This window comes from Pseudophryne corroboree, chromosome 5, assembly GCF_028390025.1.
Source record: "Pseudophryne corroboree isolate aPseCor3 chromosome 5, aPseCor3.hap2, whole genome shotgun sequence".
NCBI lineage: Eukaryota > Metazoa > Chordata > Amphibia > Anura > Myobatrachidae > Pseudophryne > Pseudophryne corroboree.
Window position 1 is genome coordinate 704122935 of NC_086448.1, and position 17642 is coordinate 704140576.

The window sequence follows — 17642 nt, forward strand, 5'->3', positions numbered from 1 at the left end:
AGATAAGCATGAGATATCTGTGATATCTCCTACGATATCTTCTTAATAAATTGCAGTGACACTTAATTTATGCAAAAGTAGATGAAAATGTTTACGATCATGAATAGACCCCTTAGTCCTTTCAACAGCATACGGAGGTTCATCTAACGAGAGGACATTCAGTCAAAGTCTGTCAAAAAAGGCCATGAGAGCCACAACGAGTGATGACAGACTGCACAGCCTAATGCTCTTGAAGTGTGAAAATGAAAAAGGGAGATGATAAAATCTGATGATGAAAAGAAGAATTAAGATTAAGTAAAGAAAATACTAGATGTAATCAAATTTTGTATTATCTTTATATTTTGTTTATATTGCATTTTCATTTTATAAACCTGTTTGTTTGTTTGTTTGTTTGTTTGTTTGTTTGTTTATTAATAAATACAATAAGAATTGTTAAAATAAATATAATACATTATTGTATTCTGCATGCATTTATATCTGTATTTAGCATTATCCTGCAAGTGGGGAAAGGGATAATACTTTGCAAATTTAGCCGCATGTCTTTTGGGTTGGAAATTCTAGGCATCAGAGTTGGGAAATTCCTTAATCGCCCCCACCATAAACAAATAAACATAAATACATAAATAATAATAATAATAATAATAATAATAATAAAAATACTGCACACCCCTGGGATCTTTCTGTGAACCCTTGAAACAGAGGAAGCTAGCTTACTGGAGGCGCCTGGCACAAGGGATGACTGGCTAAATGATCAAGCACATATGATATGGACCTTTCTGTGGGTACTTGGAATAGAGAATTGTTGGCTTACTGGGGGCACCTGGCATGTTGAATGACTGGCTGAATAATTCAACACATACAGTAAACTGGATGCCTTTCTGTGGGCAGATTATGGCTAGTTGCCTGGGGGCACCTGGCGTATGGATTGGTGCTGACGATATGGGTAACAGAGGACAGTAGGCTTTCAGTCTGAGTTGCTATAACCTCTGCATGGAACAACATGAAGAGCAACTCTTTTGAGGCAGCGACTTCAAGGTGAGTCTTCTATGGGATTTACTTATATTATTTATTTGGAAAGGTCATAACATACATTGATTAACAATTTTATTGATCATCTAAATCATACGTTTTTAAAACCTCAATTTCACTGTCACTTTTCAATTCTCAAATTAATTTCAATGATATCGCCTCCTCAGTGGTGGTGTCACCTATGTCCTACCTACACAGGTACTTACATTACACAAGTAATCATCACAGAACTTTGTCCAAATATATACCAGATATTACTTTAAAATGGTATAATCTGTTAACTCGCAGAAATGACAAAGAATAAATGGTTTACCTTTTCTTTGTCTGCTTTATCCATAAGGGAAGTAGATGTATCCAAAAGAGTCTTGATTGTACGAGTAAAGCCACCAAAGGCAGCGTAGTGTAAACCTGTCCATCCACGATAGTCACTTTCAAGCAATAAACCAAACAAGGCATTAGTATAACAAATGTGAAATTTGCAATATTAAATGGTCACTCGGTCAAAAATTTACAAAGGTAGGTCATACTATGAACTGGTAACAGTGTCTCTGGTAACAGCATACTACAAGTGTATTAAATTCAAATCTAAAATCTCAAAAAAGGTGAATTCACACTTCCACTATGTGTAATAGATATGTGAACACAAACAGGAGTATGTGAAAAGAATTTTGGCATGGAATATTTTCACCAAATCCCAGAGTATGTATTTTGACATATATTTAATACGTAATCTTTCTTATTCCACAAGTGAATTAAATAATAATATATCTCCTTATGGTATAAGTTCACAATAAGGATCAGTGTTCTCTGTAGACACACATACAAGATTTTTGAATGGCTATAGTCTTAGCCGCATAGCATACACTGAAAGCTGCCTCCTGCGGTATAGCTCAACCTCCATAGACTGTATAAGGGAGTGAGACCGCCCGCAGCTACAGTAAAATAGGATATATAATGATAACTGCCTCCTGCAGTATAGCTCAACCTCCAGAGGCTGTATAAGGGAGGAAGACCACTTATAACTGGAGCACCACCGTTTTTAAATCAATGTTCAAACAGTGTACACAGGGCCGTCTTTTCGTATGGGCTCAATGGGCTCTTGCCCAAGGGCCCCAGGAGTGTAAGGGCCCTAGGCTGATAGCTGAGGGCCCCCTCTTTCCAGGGGTACCAGATTTTTGAAAATCGGCCCTGGGGAACCGGAGATATCCAACTTCAAAGCAGTGGTCCCCATCCAAGCCTGTTAATTGTTATTCCCAGCCAGATATCTCTGGTTCTTTCTGATTTAGAGTATTTCTGATGGTATAATTCAAAAGCCGGGACTCTTCCCTTTCAGTGGACACTGGCAGCTTGTCTCTACTATACCCAGAACCAGAGATATCAACCTTCCAGCAGATGGTCCCTGCTCCATCTCCACGCACCTGGTATGCAATTTTATATATTCGTTGGTGGATTGCTCTGGCCAGGGCCGGACTGGGACTAAAAATAGGCCCTGGCATTTTTGAAGCACACAGGGCCACCTCTGTGACTCCTCCCCTTACTATACCTGACTCCTCCCACTTATTAGTCTATGCTCTTACAAATATAATTAATATTCTAACAACATACAAGTGTATATCATTCTCTATTAAAATACACACAACCAGTGGTTGAAGTGGAAATTTTTAAGTGGGGGTATGGAAATGTGAAGTTTGTAATTAAGCGCGCGCCGAAGGCAGGCCCGCCCCAGAAAAGGGGTGTGGCCACTCAAAAGGGGGCGTGGCCTTCAGTGTAGTTTACCACACCATATACCCCTTTTACGCATTATGCACCACAATAGTAGGACCCCTTATACTATCTAGTACTGGTGCCTCTTTCACATTATACCACACAGTATGAGCCAAAATTCACATTATAGCACCCGGTATGAGCCGAAATTTACATTATAGCACACGGTATGAGCCGAAATTTACATTATATGCCCCCAATAGTGCAGTGCCAGATCCACAATTAGAAACATAGAATTTGACGGCAGATAAGAACCACTTGGCCCATCTAGCCTGCCCCTTTTTTATTTGCCCTCACAGTGCCAGGTATACAAATGTCCCCACAGTGCCAGGTATACAAATGCCCCCACAGTGCCAGGCATACAAATGCCCCACAGTGCCAGGTATACAAATGCCCCCACAGTGCCAGGTATACAAATGCCCCCACAGTGCCAGATCCACAAATGCCCCCACAGTGCCAGATCCACAAATGCCCCCACAGTGCCAGGTATACAAATGCCCCCACAGTGCCAGATCCACAATTGCCCCCACAGTGTCAGATCCACAATTGCCCCCACAATGTCAGGTATTACCTGACACTGTGGGGGCAATTGTGGATCTGACACTGTGGGGGCAATTGTGGATCTGACACTGTGGGGGCAATTGTATACCTGACAGGTATACAAATGCCCCCACAGTGCCAGGTAAAAAATTGCCCCCACAGTGCCAGGTATACAAATGCCCCACAGTGCCAGCCAATTGCCCCCACAGTGCCAGGTATACAATTGCCCTCACAGCAGCCAGTGCTGCAGCTGCTTACCGCTGCTGCACTGCTGCTGCTGCTTCTCCTCCGGGCTCCGGCTGTGAAGGACGGGTGAGTCAGGAGAGGAGAGCGCCCGCCAGCGCGGCTGTGTCTGGCGCGGAGGCGTATAGCAGACTTCGTTCAAAACAGCCGCCGGTTCGTGAGCCAATCAGAGCTCGCGGACCGGCGGCTTCTGATTGGCTGCCGGTCCGCGAGCTCTGATTGGCTCACGAACCGGCGGCTGGTTTGAAGTCCGCTATACGCCACCGTGCCAGACACAGCCGTGCTGGCGGGCGCTCTCCTATCCTGACAGCTGAGACACGCTGCCGCCGGACTGAGCGGCAGCGTGTATCAGTGAGCGCTGGACCGGCCCACGTGGCCATCGCCCTTCTGGCATTTGCCAGAAGTGCCAGATGGCCAGTCCGGCCCTGGCTCTGGCTCCTGAACTCTGATCTCCAAATCCCCAGTATCTCCTGTAAGGTGGGACTCTCTAGTTTTTTTATCCTGTTAAAGCTAAGAAATCTATTTCCAGAAACTGGAGATATCTGCAGTAAAGCAAGCGGCCCTGACCCCCGGAAAATGATGAATATTAAGCCCACTCCAACCACCCCTCCCTTGTGTATTAAACACCCCCTACCACCCTGGAAGTCATGTACCAGGGCCCCTCCATTCCGCACAATGTCCCCTTCTACAGTTTAGTGTTCTCCTTCCCGCCCCATTTGTGCAGTAAAGGAGTAATTAGTAGAAATTATTTTTCCAGGTCCTACATGCTGTGCGAAAGATAGAACACACCCTACCCACCGCTGATGGCACCCCCCACCGCTAATGGGTGGGTAGGGGCCCCAGAGCATTGCTGTGCCCAGGGGCCTACACTGCTGTTAAGACAGCTCTGAGTGTACACCAACAACTTCCAGCTCCGTGCTCTGTCTGGGGAGGAACGCCACCTGCAGCTGCAATCAGCACACTGCACCTTACTGTGAAAAGTCTGTACTGCCATTCTGGGTTTCAGTGCCGTAACTAGACATTTTAGCGCTGTATGCAAGAAACGGCATTGGCGCCACCCCCCCACCTCCCCCTTATGTAAGGTAGGGGCAAAAAAATTAGGGGTTTGGCTTCATGGGGAAGGGGTGTGGCCACAAAATAATACCAATTCATATTACGGTGCACAGAAATCTCCATTACTCAGTCAGGCTCCTCGGTGCTGGCAGCTCCGGATGCAAGGAGGAGGAGGGAGGGGGACTCGGGAGCCGCAGCAGCGCAGTGTAATTGCTGGCGGCGTCGCATGCAGCTGTCCCTCTCCTTCCGCATTGGCTGGCCGCTGCCGCTGTGAATGCTGGGATGAGGGAAGCGCATCCCAGCATTCTCAGTAGCACCGGCCAGCCAATGCGGAAGGAGAGGGACAGCTGCAGTGGCGCCGCTACCATTTATATAGCGCTGCTGCGGCTCCGGAGTCCACTTCCCTCCTCCCTCCTCCTCCCCTGCCCCCGGAGCTGCTCCTCTCCTCTCTTCTTCCGGCGCACACAGCACAGGTGGCTTGTAATGAGTCAATTTGACTCATTACAAGGCGCTGACATGGAATGCTGACAGTTGCGCCCTCAGGGCGACTACGCTGTGTGCCAGGTGTGCACGTAGTTATGGCTCTGCTGGGTTTATCACCTGTCAACTCATGTTTTCTATGGGCTTATATCACAGCCAGAGTCCTTCTTCAAACATGTTTCGCTCCACAAGGAGCTTTTCATATGTTTCTTTGTAAGTGCTGCATAATATGTTTGTGCTACAGATGTGACCTCAAACACCTGGCCTCAATATGCCATACAGCATGATATGCCTGGTACACGTGATCCATGCCAAGCCATGTAACGCACTAATTAAAAAACAAACAAACAAGTGTTCCTTATTTGCACTGCAGACACAGCGAAACAGCACTCAGTCTGTACCAGAGACACTGGACTGCTACTTTAACTGCACAGGTATTAGTTTTAGTTACTGTATGTACAAAGTCGCAGATGAAGCACAACAGAACTGGGCGTGATAAAAGCAGCTGCATCATAGCACTTTTTATACAGATTCAGACTCATTTCAACAGATATATACAAGTGTCACGTCAAATTAATGAGTGCAGTCTACTGAAGCAGTTTTGCCACATCACAGTGCAACTAAGATACAGGTTTTAGAGAAAAAGACGCTCGATGCAAATAGAGTTGCAGCGGACCTAGCGCGACTGCAGCAATAGTGTATGAGGACACATCTGTATATAAATAAAGGTTATTCATTAGAAGAATGGCAGGGGTCCAATATATCAGCCACTTCCTTCTGTACAAGAGATACACACCTCTTGGCACTTTGGTAACAGTGCAGAAAGAAACAGTCACATACTTTGTAAGAGTTCAGTAAAGCATGTTTAAGCTAAGTGAAAAGACCCTTTAAGACTTAAAGTTTAAGTCAATGCATTTTACCAGTGGGCTTTCTGTATGTTATTTCATTAGGGAGAACTCAGGAAGAATCCCACTTACAGAAACAAAACTCCATATACTAGCACAGATCTGACACAGGGTTCCATGTCTAGGGAAGAGCAGTACCAGTGTGATCAATGGTACATTTTAATTACATTTTAGCAATAAAATACTTACACCCGAGACTGTGGTTAGGATGGGACAGCTGTGGAACACAGGAATAATTTATGTTTGTATGCAAATTAATTTGCGATTGCGATTTTCTCGGCTATGGAGTTGTTAATGTTAGCAACTGAAGCTGCCCAGGAATGATCAGAGACGTCCATCGGACTCATCGCAAACTCAATCACAATTGCAGCCTATATGCAGGAATGAGGAACATCGAGGAAAAGGGTAGGCCTATGGATATGCAGACTGGACACAGCAATAGCGACACAGGAGCCATGTACTGAGGTAGCCATGCTCATCTTTGCTGCTGCAACATGCTGCAACATGGCTTGCTGCATGTCATGCTGGGCTGCGACTAATGGAATGATCGGTGGCTGTGAATAGTCACATCCTGGCACGCTACGGAGAAAGCCACATCACAGTAATATGAGAATGGCTGCATCTGTATTTGTACATAAGAGTTCACAGCTGACGGCAGATATCCGTCATGGACATGACATGCCTGCGTTTTGCCAACCACTCCCTGTAAACTCCCAGTTGACACCTCCAAATGGTCACTTTCTTTCAGGCACTTTGCGATGTAATCCTCATTGCTGTGGGATCACAGCAGCACCTTTGCACGTGCACATGGTGATTGCTGCACGTATCCAGTCTGCTGATAATCGCTCATTGCATGATAATCCGCCATTGTGTACAGACATGAATTAGGCCCACGATCCATACCTCATGAGAGGTGCATCTTGTCATGCAGTGTGATGGAACTGATGTATACAGGGCTGGTTCTAGACTTTGTGGCGCCCAGGGCAAATGTTTCCTGTGGCGACCCCCCCATTCAAAACAGGGACAGTACACGCTGAAGATCCACAACAAAAATATAGGGGCATGGCCACAGAATAGTACCAATTCGCATTACACTGCACAGTACTGTTTGTCAGTCACATTACACCATACAATAGTACCCCTTATACACATTATGCCATGTTAAAGCCCCTTACATGCATTACACCACAGTAGAGCAAAGCCTCTTATATACATTACACCAGGTAGAGCCCCTTATACATATTATGCCAGGTAGAGCCCCTTATACATATTACGCCAGGTAGAGCCCCTTTTATGCAGGTAATGCCCTGGTAGAGCCCCTTACACACATTACTCCAGGTAGAGCGTCCCTTTAGAGAGTGTGTGTGTGTCATACACCCTGCTGCCTGTGTCCCCGTCACTCACCAGCTCTCTGGGTCCGGCCGAGGCAGTAGGTCCCTCAGCTCCCAAACATCTCTCCTACTGCCGGCTGCATGAGGTGAGTAGCGGGAGGCAGTCAGCATGGTGCGGGCAGCAGATAAGCACATGCTAATCGTACAGCGCTGGCAGGGTGACTGCAGCAACCCTGCTAGCCTGTACTTAAAACTACCACTGACAAGTTATTGTCTTTTGGAAGCCAAAGTTAACATCTTGACTAAATTTACATTAGGCATATAAGGATAATACTTGTTGGTAAGAAGCAGGTCTGTTATGCATCTACCCATCTCATAGCTTCCACATTGTCCTAGGCTGCTGTAGCTGGCACTGTTCCCACGCCTTACCCATATAGCTCAATAATAACTCAAAAATCTATGTAGGTTATACAGTAATCCCTGAAAGGTTGACATCTAATTGTGTACCTAGTATTTAAACTATTGTATTTGACTTGTTTTCTAGTGCATGTTTTTCAGGCTACAGTGTCTCACATTGTGTTACCAGTGTCAATCACATTTTTTTTTTTTTTGCTTTGTTTAACATTCTAGATAAAAAAGCTGCTTAACTAGCACTCAACGCAATTGTTTTATATAAAGCAGAAAGTGGGGCTTTTTTTACCTTAAAAGGAGGGCTCCCTTTTTCAGCAGGAGGAAAACTATTTTGTCGTGTCCATTTTGTGCAGCCAAGTGCAGAGGAGTCAGTCCTTTAGCATCTCCATCATTGAGTAGCCTGGCGTCTGGCACAAACCTCAGGAGCCTCTCACAGGTGTTGTAACGTCCATAGCTATATTGATGAAAGGAAGTATGAGTGTACCCGCATTCTGAGTGCTACCTTTATTTTTATGTAGTGCATGTTCTTTGTGAAACTATGCGAATAACCAATAGGACCACAGTTCATGTAGAAAGCTGTTAAATCATACGTAATAAGAAAGTACAGCACAGTCTGAAGGTCTGGCTTTAGCTTCCAGCTCATAATCAGAAGTTGGATATATCTTTAGAATATGCTTCTTTTTCCACAAGCAGCAAGGGTGGTCATTCCGAGTTGTTCGCTCGTTATTTTTTTTCCGCAACGGAGCGATTAGTCGCTAATGCGCATGCGCAAAGTCCGCAGTGCGACTGCGCCAAGTAAATTTGCTATGCAGTTAGGTATTTTACTCATGGCATTACGAGGTTTTTTCTTCGTTCTGGTGATCGTAATGTGATTGACAGGAAGTGGGTGTTTCTGGGCGGAAACTGGCCGTTTTATGGGAGTGTTTGAAAAAACGCTACCGTTTCTGGGGAAAACGCGGGAGTGGCTGGAGAAACGGAGGAGTGTCTGGGCGAACGCTGGGTGTGTTTGTGACGTCAAACCAGGACCGACAAGCACTGAACTGATCGCACTGGCAGAGTAAGTCTCGAGCTACTCAGAAACTGCACAGAGAAGTCTTTTCGCAATATTGCGAATCTTTCGGTCGCAATTTTGATAAGCTAAGATTCACTCCCAGTAGGCGGCGGCTTAGCGTGTGCAAAGCTGCTAAAAGCAGCTTGCGAGCGAACAACTCGGAATGAGGGCCAAGATCTGCCCGATTTTACCCACAGCAATATCTGCGTCCATCTCCTCACAGCATAGGGTAAGGCCGCCCAACATGTGTGCGGCGCCTCCTCGCGAAGCGTCCACAATGTAATTGCGGACGCATCGAATTGAGGTAGAACCACCATTTTTTTTATCAGAGCAGCTGTGTGTGATATCATACAGCTGCCCCGAAAACGCCACAACACGCCCCCATTTGGCCCACCATGCCCCACAGTGCCGAAACGCCAACCCCTGTAGGCCCGCTGCTATTAATCACCTTGCGGCCGCATCTCCGCAAGGAGAAGGGTCGCACATGCGCACTGCGGCTGGTGAGCAGACCAGATGGATGCAGTTGCTGAGTACAGACGCGTGGCTGCGTCCATCTCTGAATCATCCCCAAAATGTAGCATATAATGTGCGTTGGGGTATGGATTTACTAATTGGAACACTTCTTAAATTGGGTACTGGGTTCAAAATACAGAACTGCATAAACAAATCTGCATACGGTGCCAAGTGGTTGCTAGGTAATACAATAACACCACTATAATATTAAACTGGATTTCAGTGCTTTTAAAGATAAAAACACTGTATAGTATATGTGTATAATGTTTCATGTTTTGCTTATTACAAACCCCCATGATCAATGTAAAAGTAACTACAGTATGAACATTTTCTTTGTGGGTAGATTTACTAAAGCTTCCCAAAAAGAAAAGAAGGAGGTATTGCTTACAGTGACCAATCAGATTCTAGTCTACCTATCATAGTCTAGACTTTTACTAGATTTATGGTAGCTGGCATATGATTGATTGCTATGGGCAACGTCTCCACTTTCCCTTTTTAGACACTTTATTAATTCTTCCTCTAATCATCAAGCAGAATGAACTTTTACTACACAACCTGTAGTATTAATGCTATCCAGTTGTATTACTCTGCCAACACCACAGTCAGCCTAAAATCATGTAAGACTATGTACTAAGCCTTGGAGAGAGTTAAAGTGGATGGAGATAAAGTACTAGCCAATCAGCTCCGACCTGTGTGAAAAATGTCAGTTTTACAAAATGATGTGTCACGATGCAAACGCATAATTCCGTGGCCCACCGCTAGAAATAGCACTGTTTTTAGAAACACATGACAGTTAGGAGCTGATTGGCTGGATCACCACTTGTCACACGCAATGAGTTTTAAAACTTGTTACTTATGACAAAAGGCATTGATAAATCAGCCAAAAGGTTTTAGGAAAGAAATCTTTCATATAATTAACACATAGGGGCCAATTTAGTATGAGTTTTAGCTATTGAAAGCTTGTCGCACATGATAAATGGTGCTGCAGCTAATCAGTTCCTAACTGTCATGTGTTTGAAACATTACAGTTGGGGGTTGATTGGCTGCTGTACCATTTATCATATGCAATGAGTTTTAAATAGCTAAAACTCATTGATAAATGGGCCCCATACTATGTCTTAATCCCTCCTGTGCTTAAAATGCTAATTACCACTACACCATATGATGGGGAAAAAATAAATTACACTAATAATAAAAGAACCCTGATTTTCTAATGCAGGAGTTGCTGAATTTCTTTACCAGTATACCTCACCTTAAAGAATAGAGTTTGCAGGGTAATTGGCCAACCTTACTTCGCATCGTAGGTATTCAAACCCCTTCTTATATTTTCCTCAGAAAAAATAGAACAGCCTCCATGGTGTAGTATGACAGATAAATACAGAAGCAATCTTTTGAAATTGCACTCACGATGATATATTCAAATCTCACTTATCACAAGCAAGTAATTACCAGGTGCCTCCTGTTTTTTGTTTCCGGGGGGGGGGGGGGGGGGATGGGAATGTTTGCATAAAACAAATTTATTACAAACTGCAGAACTACTTAAAAAAAATGTTCAAAAAAAGTCACAAAGTATAGTAGCTGTTAGGTCCTAGGATCACTTCTAAACAGATGGAATGAAAGCTCAGTGCAGCAGTAGTTTTAACTTGAAACTACTAACGCGTTTCAGCAACCACCTTCCTCAGAATAGCCATCACTGCCTACCGATCTGTTACATTTATTTCCAATGCCATACAACTCACCAAGCTGCAAAATGCAAAGCTGATCTTTTATCCTTGCTCTTGGAATACAGTGACACATTGAGACCAAGCAAATTGTTCACAGAATTTGGGACACCGTGGCGACAGGCGTAATGTAGAGGGGTGCAGCCATCTGCGTCTTCATCGCTTACAAGTTCCTTGATGTCCTTCCTCTAACACATAAAATTGGGAAACAACTAAATAGAATATCAAGCTACAAAATATGCATTACCAGATGTCATGTGTTACATAATGTAGCGTACCTGCAGGAAGTCACCTTTGATATTGTTCAAGCCTCCAGGCTGCAATACCGTGAGATGAAGAAAATTCCGTCCAAAGTTATCTGTCAGTTTTACATCGGCTCCTAAAATGTGGCATTTATTATTAAGTGAGTTTATTGAGCCAAGTGTATTTGAAATACAGGATGGTGCATGAACTGTTGAGCATAAAATATTCTGCCCCTGGTAGTACATGTCATAAATTATACAGGTTTCAGTCAATGCTTCTGTCTCGCCACAGGTAATTTTAGAGATATACAGGATGATTCAAAAGTCGCAGTACACCCTTTTGTTTCAAAAAAACTGTGCAGGAAATGGGTAAACTGAATACTCCAGGAAGGTATGGGTGAGGTGGGCTATCTTTTAGGGTATGTACCGAACATGAGCGCCATCTTGAAATCGGCCATCTTGAATCAAAGTCAGTTTTTTCAAATGGAAAGGGGGTCGTGTAACATGTCTAACACCATCAGAATTTGCTGAAAAGTTTATTGCTGCAAACAGATGTGAAATAGCAGTTATGGTTCAAAAGTTACAACACTTTCTTTGTTGCAAGTAACTAAAGATGGCTTTGACAAAAGAGGAGAGAATTGAGGTCATTTTGAATTCTGTTTTTATTGTATTTGATGTTAGCTCAATACAGAATACTTTTCATGATTTAGTAGGATGTACTGGCTACTACAATCAACTATTTGCCCCCAAAACACTGGAAAATGGACAAAAAAATAATCTTGCCTTACCCGTTGAATGGAATTTGTAGGTGACTCTTCATTTAGCCATAGGATTTACCGCAGCGTTTTAGCTCTCAGGTTAAGTGTATGGAGCTATTCAATAGTTTGCTGTATGCAGCAATTGAAAGCTCCTGGCACTAAAATACAGCGGCAAATCCTGTAACTACAGTAATTGAATTGCCCCCTTAGTGTATTATCTGTATGTACTATATGATATCATAGTTCTGTGAAAGTTATTTTCATGATAACTGACAGAAAGAATGATTGAATAGTTTGTATTTAATTACAATACACTTTGATTAAATTGGTCATTTGTGTTTACTTTGTGATTGACATTGACATGTAGTGGTAACGGTCTGGTCAAATAAGGAAGCCATATGAGTATCCCTCATGGAGTCCTCATTGAGAAACGTAAAGCTAGGTACACACTATACAATTATCTGACAGATAATCTGCCAGATCTAGCTGCTTGGAATGAAAATCTGGTAATGGATGAGAGCAAATTATAATCTATCATTTGTTCCCAAACACTGGAAAACAAACAAAACCTGTTGTTTATACAAATTGGTTAAAAACAAATTTAACCAACTTGGATGACCGACTGTTTTGATAAACTGAAGGCTGCATAAGCCTGAGGCCATATAAGAGCCCAATTTTTTGTGATTGGTTGTTTGTGACTAAGCAGTTGCTAGGCAGATCAGTGTTTTCGTGGGTATTTTTCCTATAGGATTATAGGGCTGTCCATCAAGGGTTTAGGGGTTGGTCTTGGAATAATATATAAGCCATGGTCATGTGCCTCAGACTTCCTCTTGCCATTTTGGAATGGCCCAGGAAGGCTGAGTACTGATTGCTTTATAGGTTGTTCATATTTATTTAATTTGTGGTGTCCTCATTGCAATGTTTCCCCCACCATCCCCCTCCCTCCCCCCCTCCCCTACCCCCCTTTCTACTTGCTTTTCTTTCAAGCATGGTGCTTGTGGCTCCTGTTCCCCCCGCAGCTATGCCTCGTCCACCAGGTCCTCTCCCCCCCCACCCGTCTCTTAGCTGCAGCCTGATAGCGTCTGATGGCCTGCCGCGCCGGACAGAGCGCGGCGGTGTCGGACCGCTGCGGCCACGCTTCTCCCCCTGCTGCTCGTCCGTGCGAGGGACACGGTGCCCCTACCGCAGCGGTCTATGGTGTTTTGTTCGGCCGCGCTCCCGGCTATAGTCTCCCCTGCCCCTGCATCCCGCTCTTGACAGCGGGTCCCGGCGGGGTCGCGATGCCGCGGTCCGCGCCTCTCCTCCGTCTGGCCGGTCTGGAGGGAACGGGCGCCCCTGCCGCGGCTGCCGCGGGCGTGGGGCGGACGCGGGTGGTTTCCCCGGCGCCCGCGACGCTGCGGATTCCCCTCTCCTCGCGCGGCGTTTCCAAGCGCACCGCTCTCCCCCCACCGCTGGCGGCTCCGGCGCCCACGTGGGCCTGGCGGCCCTGGGCTGTATGCGGGGGGGGGGTGACGGGCGGCGGCTTGTGTGGGCTGGAACGGCGCGTGGGAAGCACCCTGCCCTCCTGGTAGACGGTGCCTGGGTTTGGGGTTTACGGCTCCCCCATGCGGGGGGGGGGGGCATGCTATGATGGCCGAGGGTGGGTACGGGGGGCCGGACGCTCTGGGTTTGGTGGACGGGGGTCCACGTTTTTTCCTCCAGGGCCCGCGGGGTGTTGGCGACTTCTTTTCGGGGTCACCTGCCACGGGGCTCAAGCCGCGGTCCCACCTGTGGGCCCCTGCTCCCTGGGGCTGCTTGGTTCATTGCCCCATGTGGTACAGTTCACGGGTCCCCCGGGGCGCGGCAGCCGGGTCTGCCTGTTGCCTCCTTCCCACAATTTGCGCCATGTGCGGCGGTTTCTGCGTCCGGGGTCCTTACCCGCAGGTTACTTCAAGGGGCCTCGGGTCTCCACCCCCCCCCCTTTGCGGGTTCATAGCTTGGTAATGCCTCAGCGGCCGCGGACCCGCGTGCCTGGTTTTTGGCCCTCCTGGCTTCCGGCATACGCCATTGGGTCATCCCGTTTAGCCGGGCTTCCCCTACTGCCGCGTGTTCCTCCCTCCCATCTGGGTGTTTTCCCCCGCCTCAGCCCGCTCTCCAAGGGTTGCAGCGTTCGTTTGCCTCCGCTTGTGCCTCCTGTTTTCTGTCTTTATGCGCGGGCGCTTCCTGCGCTTGTTGTCCCCTCTGTTTCGGCCGCACAGGTGTCTGCGATCCGGGGAGTCGGTGGATTCATCGTGGAGGGATCGGTGACAAAGAAGGGATGCGGCTGCAACGACAGTGGATGAAGCAACGACAGGGTCGGTGGCGGTGGAGACGGCTGATGGTATTCCACGTCCTCCAGACACCGGTGAGCATGCTGTTGTTTATCATTACTTTACAGTTCTTGTACCTTCTTGTAGCGTTTTCCTCTGGTTCTCCTGGGCGCCCGCGTTAGTTGGCTAGGCTCATGGCGCGGCGCGTGGCGTTAGGCATCTCGGAAAGGCAGGGCGTCGGCGGTTACTGTTTCCTCTGCCCCCTTCGGTTCGCTGAGAAGGCGGACGGTGGGGGGGATTGGGGAGACGGCTTTCCGTACTTTTCATCTGTGGTTACGGTTTTTGGATTTTACGGCTTGTTGCACCGGGTCGCGACCTGACGCGTATCCCCACATGGTGCAGTTTTTGTGTCGGCGCATGCAATTTTAATCCTAGGTTTCCGCTTGGGGTGATTACGACGTGAAGTCCATCGGGTTTGGGGGGTAACGTCAATTTCTTGGGGTTGTGTTTGGGGGTCGCCCGGCAGGCCGGACCGCACAGTGGGGTCCCAGACCGCGGGACCCTCGTAGTTGGCGTTTCTGTTTTGCGCTCCTTGGTAGGGGGGAGGTTTCGCTTATGGCAGGGGCCAGTACACCATAGGTCCACTCCCGTGTTCGTCACTCCTGCAAATTTGCTAGGCCTGTCTCCCGTCCAGTGATGGGGCCCCAGCCGCGAGCGGGTGTTGTAAGTCCGCGCACGCTTTCCCGCATCAGGTCCGAAGGAGGGTGGTCACCGAACCGGCTTGGGGCTCGTGTGGCCCCTATGCCGTTTTTTCATCTCTTCCCGGCTTGTGCTTCTTCCCTGTGGGGTTGTTGCCAGGGACCCCGGGCTGGTGCCGCCTTAGCCTACATTTGTCGTATCCTCAGGGGGCTTTTCTTTTCATGCTCCATTTCCGATACCTCGCGTGGGGTGAGATTAGTCTTTTAGGGATTCTGCGTTTTGTTCCAGGAATATGGGCCGGGTACCTCCTTTTTGGTTAACTTATACGTTGGTCGCGTTTGCGCCGCTTCCCCTGCGTCCCTATCACCTCCAATTTTTCGGGCATCGATTAGGGGCCTGTTTTATGCTGACCGGTTGGTGCCCCTGAGTTTTTCTGTCTCATGTGCCTTTTTGGAGAATTTCTGCACTTTCTTGCGTTGGCACATACGGTCCGGATCCGGCCCCTTCGGTGTTTCTCGCTACAGGGACTATTTTCTCTTCATGGGTCTGGGAGGCATTTTTGGTTTGCAGCTATCCTTCTGTAGGTTGCCGGGTCTTTGTCAGGGTCCTGGAGGATCCCGTTGCCCCGGTACGCGGCTAGGGCCCTACCGGTTGCCTGAGGTTTCAGGGGTTGGCGCTGGGCACAATTGCGGGTTGCTGTCGCCTCCCCACTGACAAGGTACCGACACTTTTGGGGTTTTATTAACGACAGCTGGGGGGTAACGCGAAGTTCGGTTTAAGCGGGTGCAGTTGTTAGCTCCTCCCCTTTGGCGAGCAGGTTTATCCCCATGGGTGGCATAGTTTGCAAGAATCCTAAGGGCCCCTGCGGGGTTGACCAGGTTGTGTACTGCAGTTTCCCTTCCCGCGGGATCAGTGATGTTTGGGTAGATTTGGTCTTCATTCCTATAGTTTTTACGGGGAGGTTGTTGTGGCCTCTTCCTCCTTGTTCCCTACGGTCCCCCCAGGCTTTGCGGCTGTTGCGACGTCTGCGTGGCTGCTGGCGGTGCAGTTTTACCATCCCGCTCCGGAGTCGGAATGGGTTGGCGGATGCTTTGTTTCTTTGCAGTTTTATGAGTGCCGCGAGTGGGTTCCGGAGGTGGCGTCATAAGGTTTTCTCATGCCCGTCTGCTGTCGGGTGGATTGTCCAGGCGGGTTGGCTACTCGGACTAGGCAGGCGTTGGCTCCTTCCTCGTTTGGGGCGTCTGCTGCGTCCTGGTGTTTTTTCAGTAGGTTGGATACAGCGGGTGTGTCCCTGGTAGACGGTTTGATGGTTTTCCTGTTCGAGCGTTATTTGGGAGGGAGGTCCTAGGCGGCCAGGTATCCTGCCTTTGCGGGCATTTCCTTCCGTTCTAGGCTGCGCGGGCTGGTGGACCCCGCCTGCTCTTTCGTTAGCACTTTAGGGTTGAGGCTAGGCGCCCCGCGCCTGTGGATACACGTGGGCCTGCTACGTGGCAAATTTTGGCGGATTTGCTGGGTGTGCTGCCTCCTGTCGCCAAGTTGGTGTGGGAGGTGGCCCCTGTTTAGATTAGCCGTTGCTTTGGCTTTCTTCTGGGTTTTGCGGGTAAGCGAGGGGTGGCGGGACCTTTCTCTGTAACGCGGGATGCAGGGTGGTCGGTTGCTCTGCAGGATGGTGTGATCTAAATCGAATCAAGCAGCTGGGGGTAGCTGGGTGTCTTTGGAGGCCCAGGAGGTGGTGGGTGTCTGCCCGCTGCGCCTGGAGCATGAGTATAGATGGGCCTCCGGGGGGGGCGACCAGTTGCTGATACAGGCGCTCACTGGTCCTCTCACTAAGGTACAGTGTTGCTGCTGTGTTTGGGTTCGGTACCCGTTCCTTGCAGAATGGGGCGGCTGACCATGCGGCAGCCACAGGGTCCGCCACGGCAGCTGTTCAGGAGCTGGCCCATTGGCGGTATACTTCTTGGGTCCTATTCCTTGCGGATGGGGGAGGCTGCCATGCGGCAGCCACAGGGGCCTCCACAGCAGCTATTCAGGAGCTGGGCCATTGGGGGTATACTTCTTAGGTCCTATTCCTTGCGGGTTGGGGTGGCTACCATGCGGCAGCCACAGGGTCCTCCTCGGCTGATGTTCAGGAGCTGGCCCGTTGGCGGTATACTTCTTAGGTCCTATTCCTTGCGGATGGGAGAGGCTGCCATGCGGCAGCTACAGGGGTCTCCACAGCAGCTATTCAGGGGCTGGGCCGTTGGAGATGTACGTCTTAGGGCCTATTCCTTGCGGATTGGGGTGGCTACCTTGCGGCAGCCACGGGGTCCTCCTCGGCAGCTGTTAAGGAGCAGGGCTGTTGGGGATATGCTTGTTGCAGGTCCTGTTCCTGGCGGATTGGGGAGGCTACCATGCGGCAGCCACAGGGTCCCCCTCGGCAGCGGTTCCGGTGCTGGGCCGTTGGAGGTATACTTCTTAGGTCCTGTTCCTTGCTGATTGGGGAGTCTGCCATGCGGCAGCCACAGGGTCCTCCACGGTGGCTGTTCAGGAGCTGGGGCGTTGGAGGTTTACTCCTTATAGGTCCTATTCCTTGCAGATTGGGGTGGCTGCTGGGCGGCAGTCACAAGGTCCCCCA

The 17642-nt window shown here is 48.2% G+C and overlaps 1 protein-coding gene across 4 annotated transcripts in view; it reads right to left on the bottom strand.

Annotated features, from left to right (window-relative positions):
• TRPA1 (transient receptor potential cation channel subfamily A member 1) overlaps positions 1-17642 on the bottom strand; it is a 227888-nt gene that overhangs the window by 97748 nt on the left and 112498 nt on the right. For all 4 annotated transcript variants that reach the window (XM_063923914.1, XM_063923911.1, XM_063923913.1 and 1 more), the window contains 4 exons: positions 11320-11420; positions 11060-11229; positions 8046-8210; positions 1343-1457 (listed from right to left, as the gene is read on the bottom strand). In XM_063923914.1, the coding sequence (XP_063779984.1) occupies positions 1343-1457; positions 8046-8210; positions 11060-11229; positions 11320-11420 (551 nt within the window). The remainder of the gene's footprint in view (positions 1-1342; positions 1458-8045; positions 8211-11059; positions 11230-11319; positions 11421-17642) is intronic.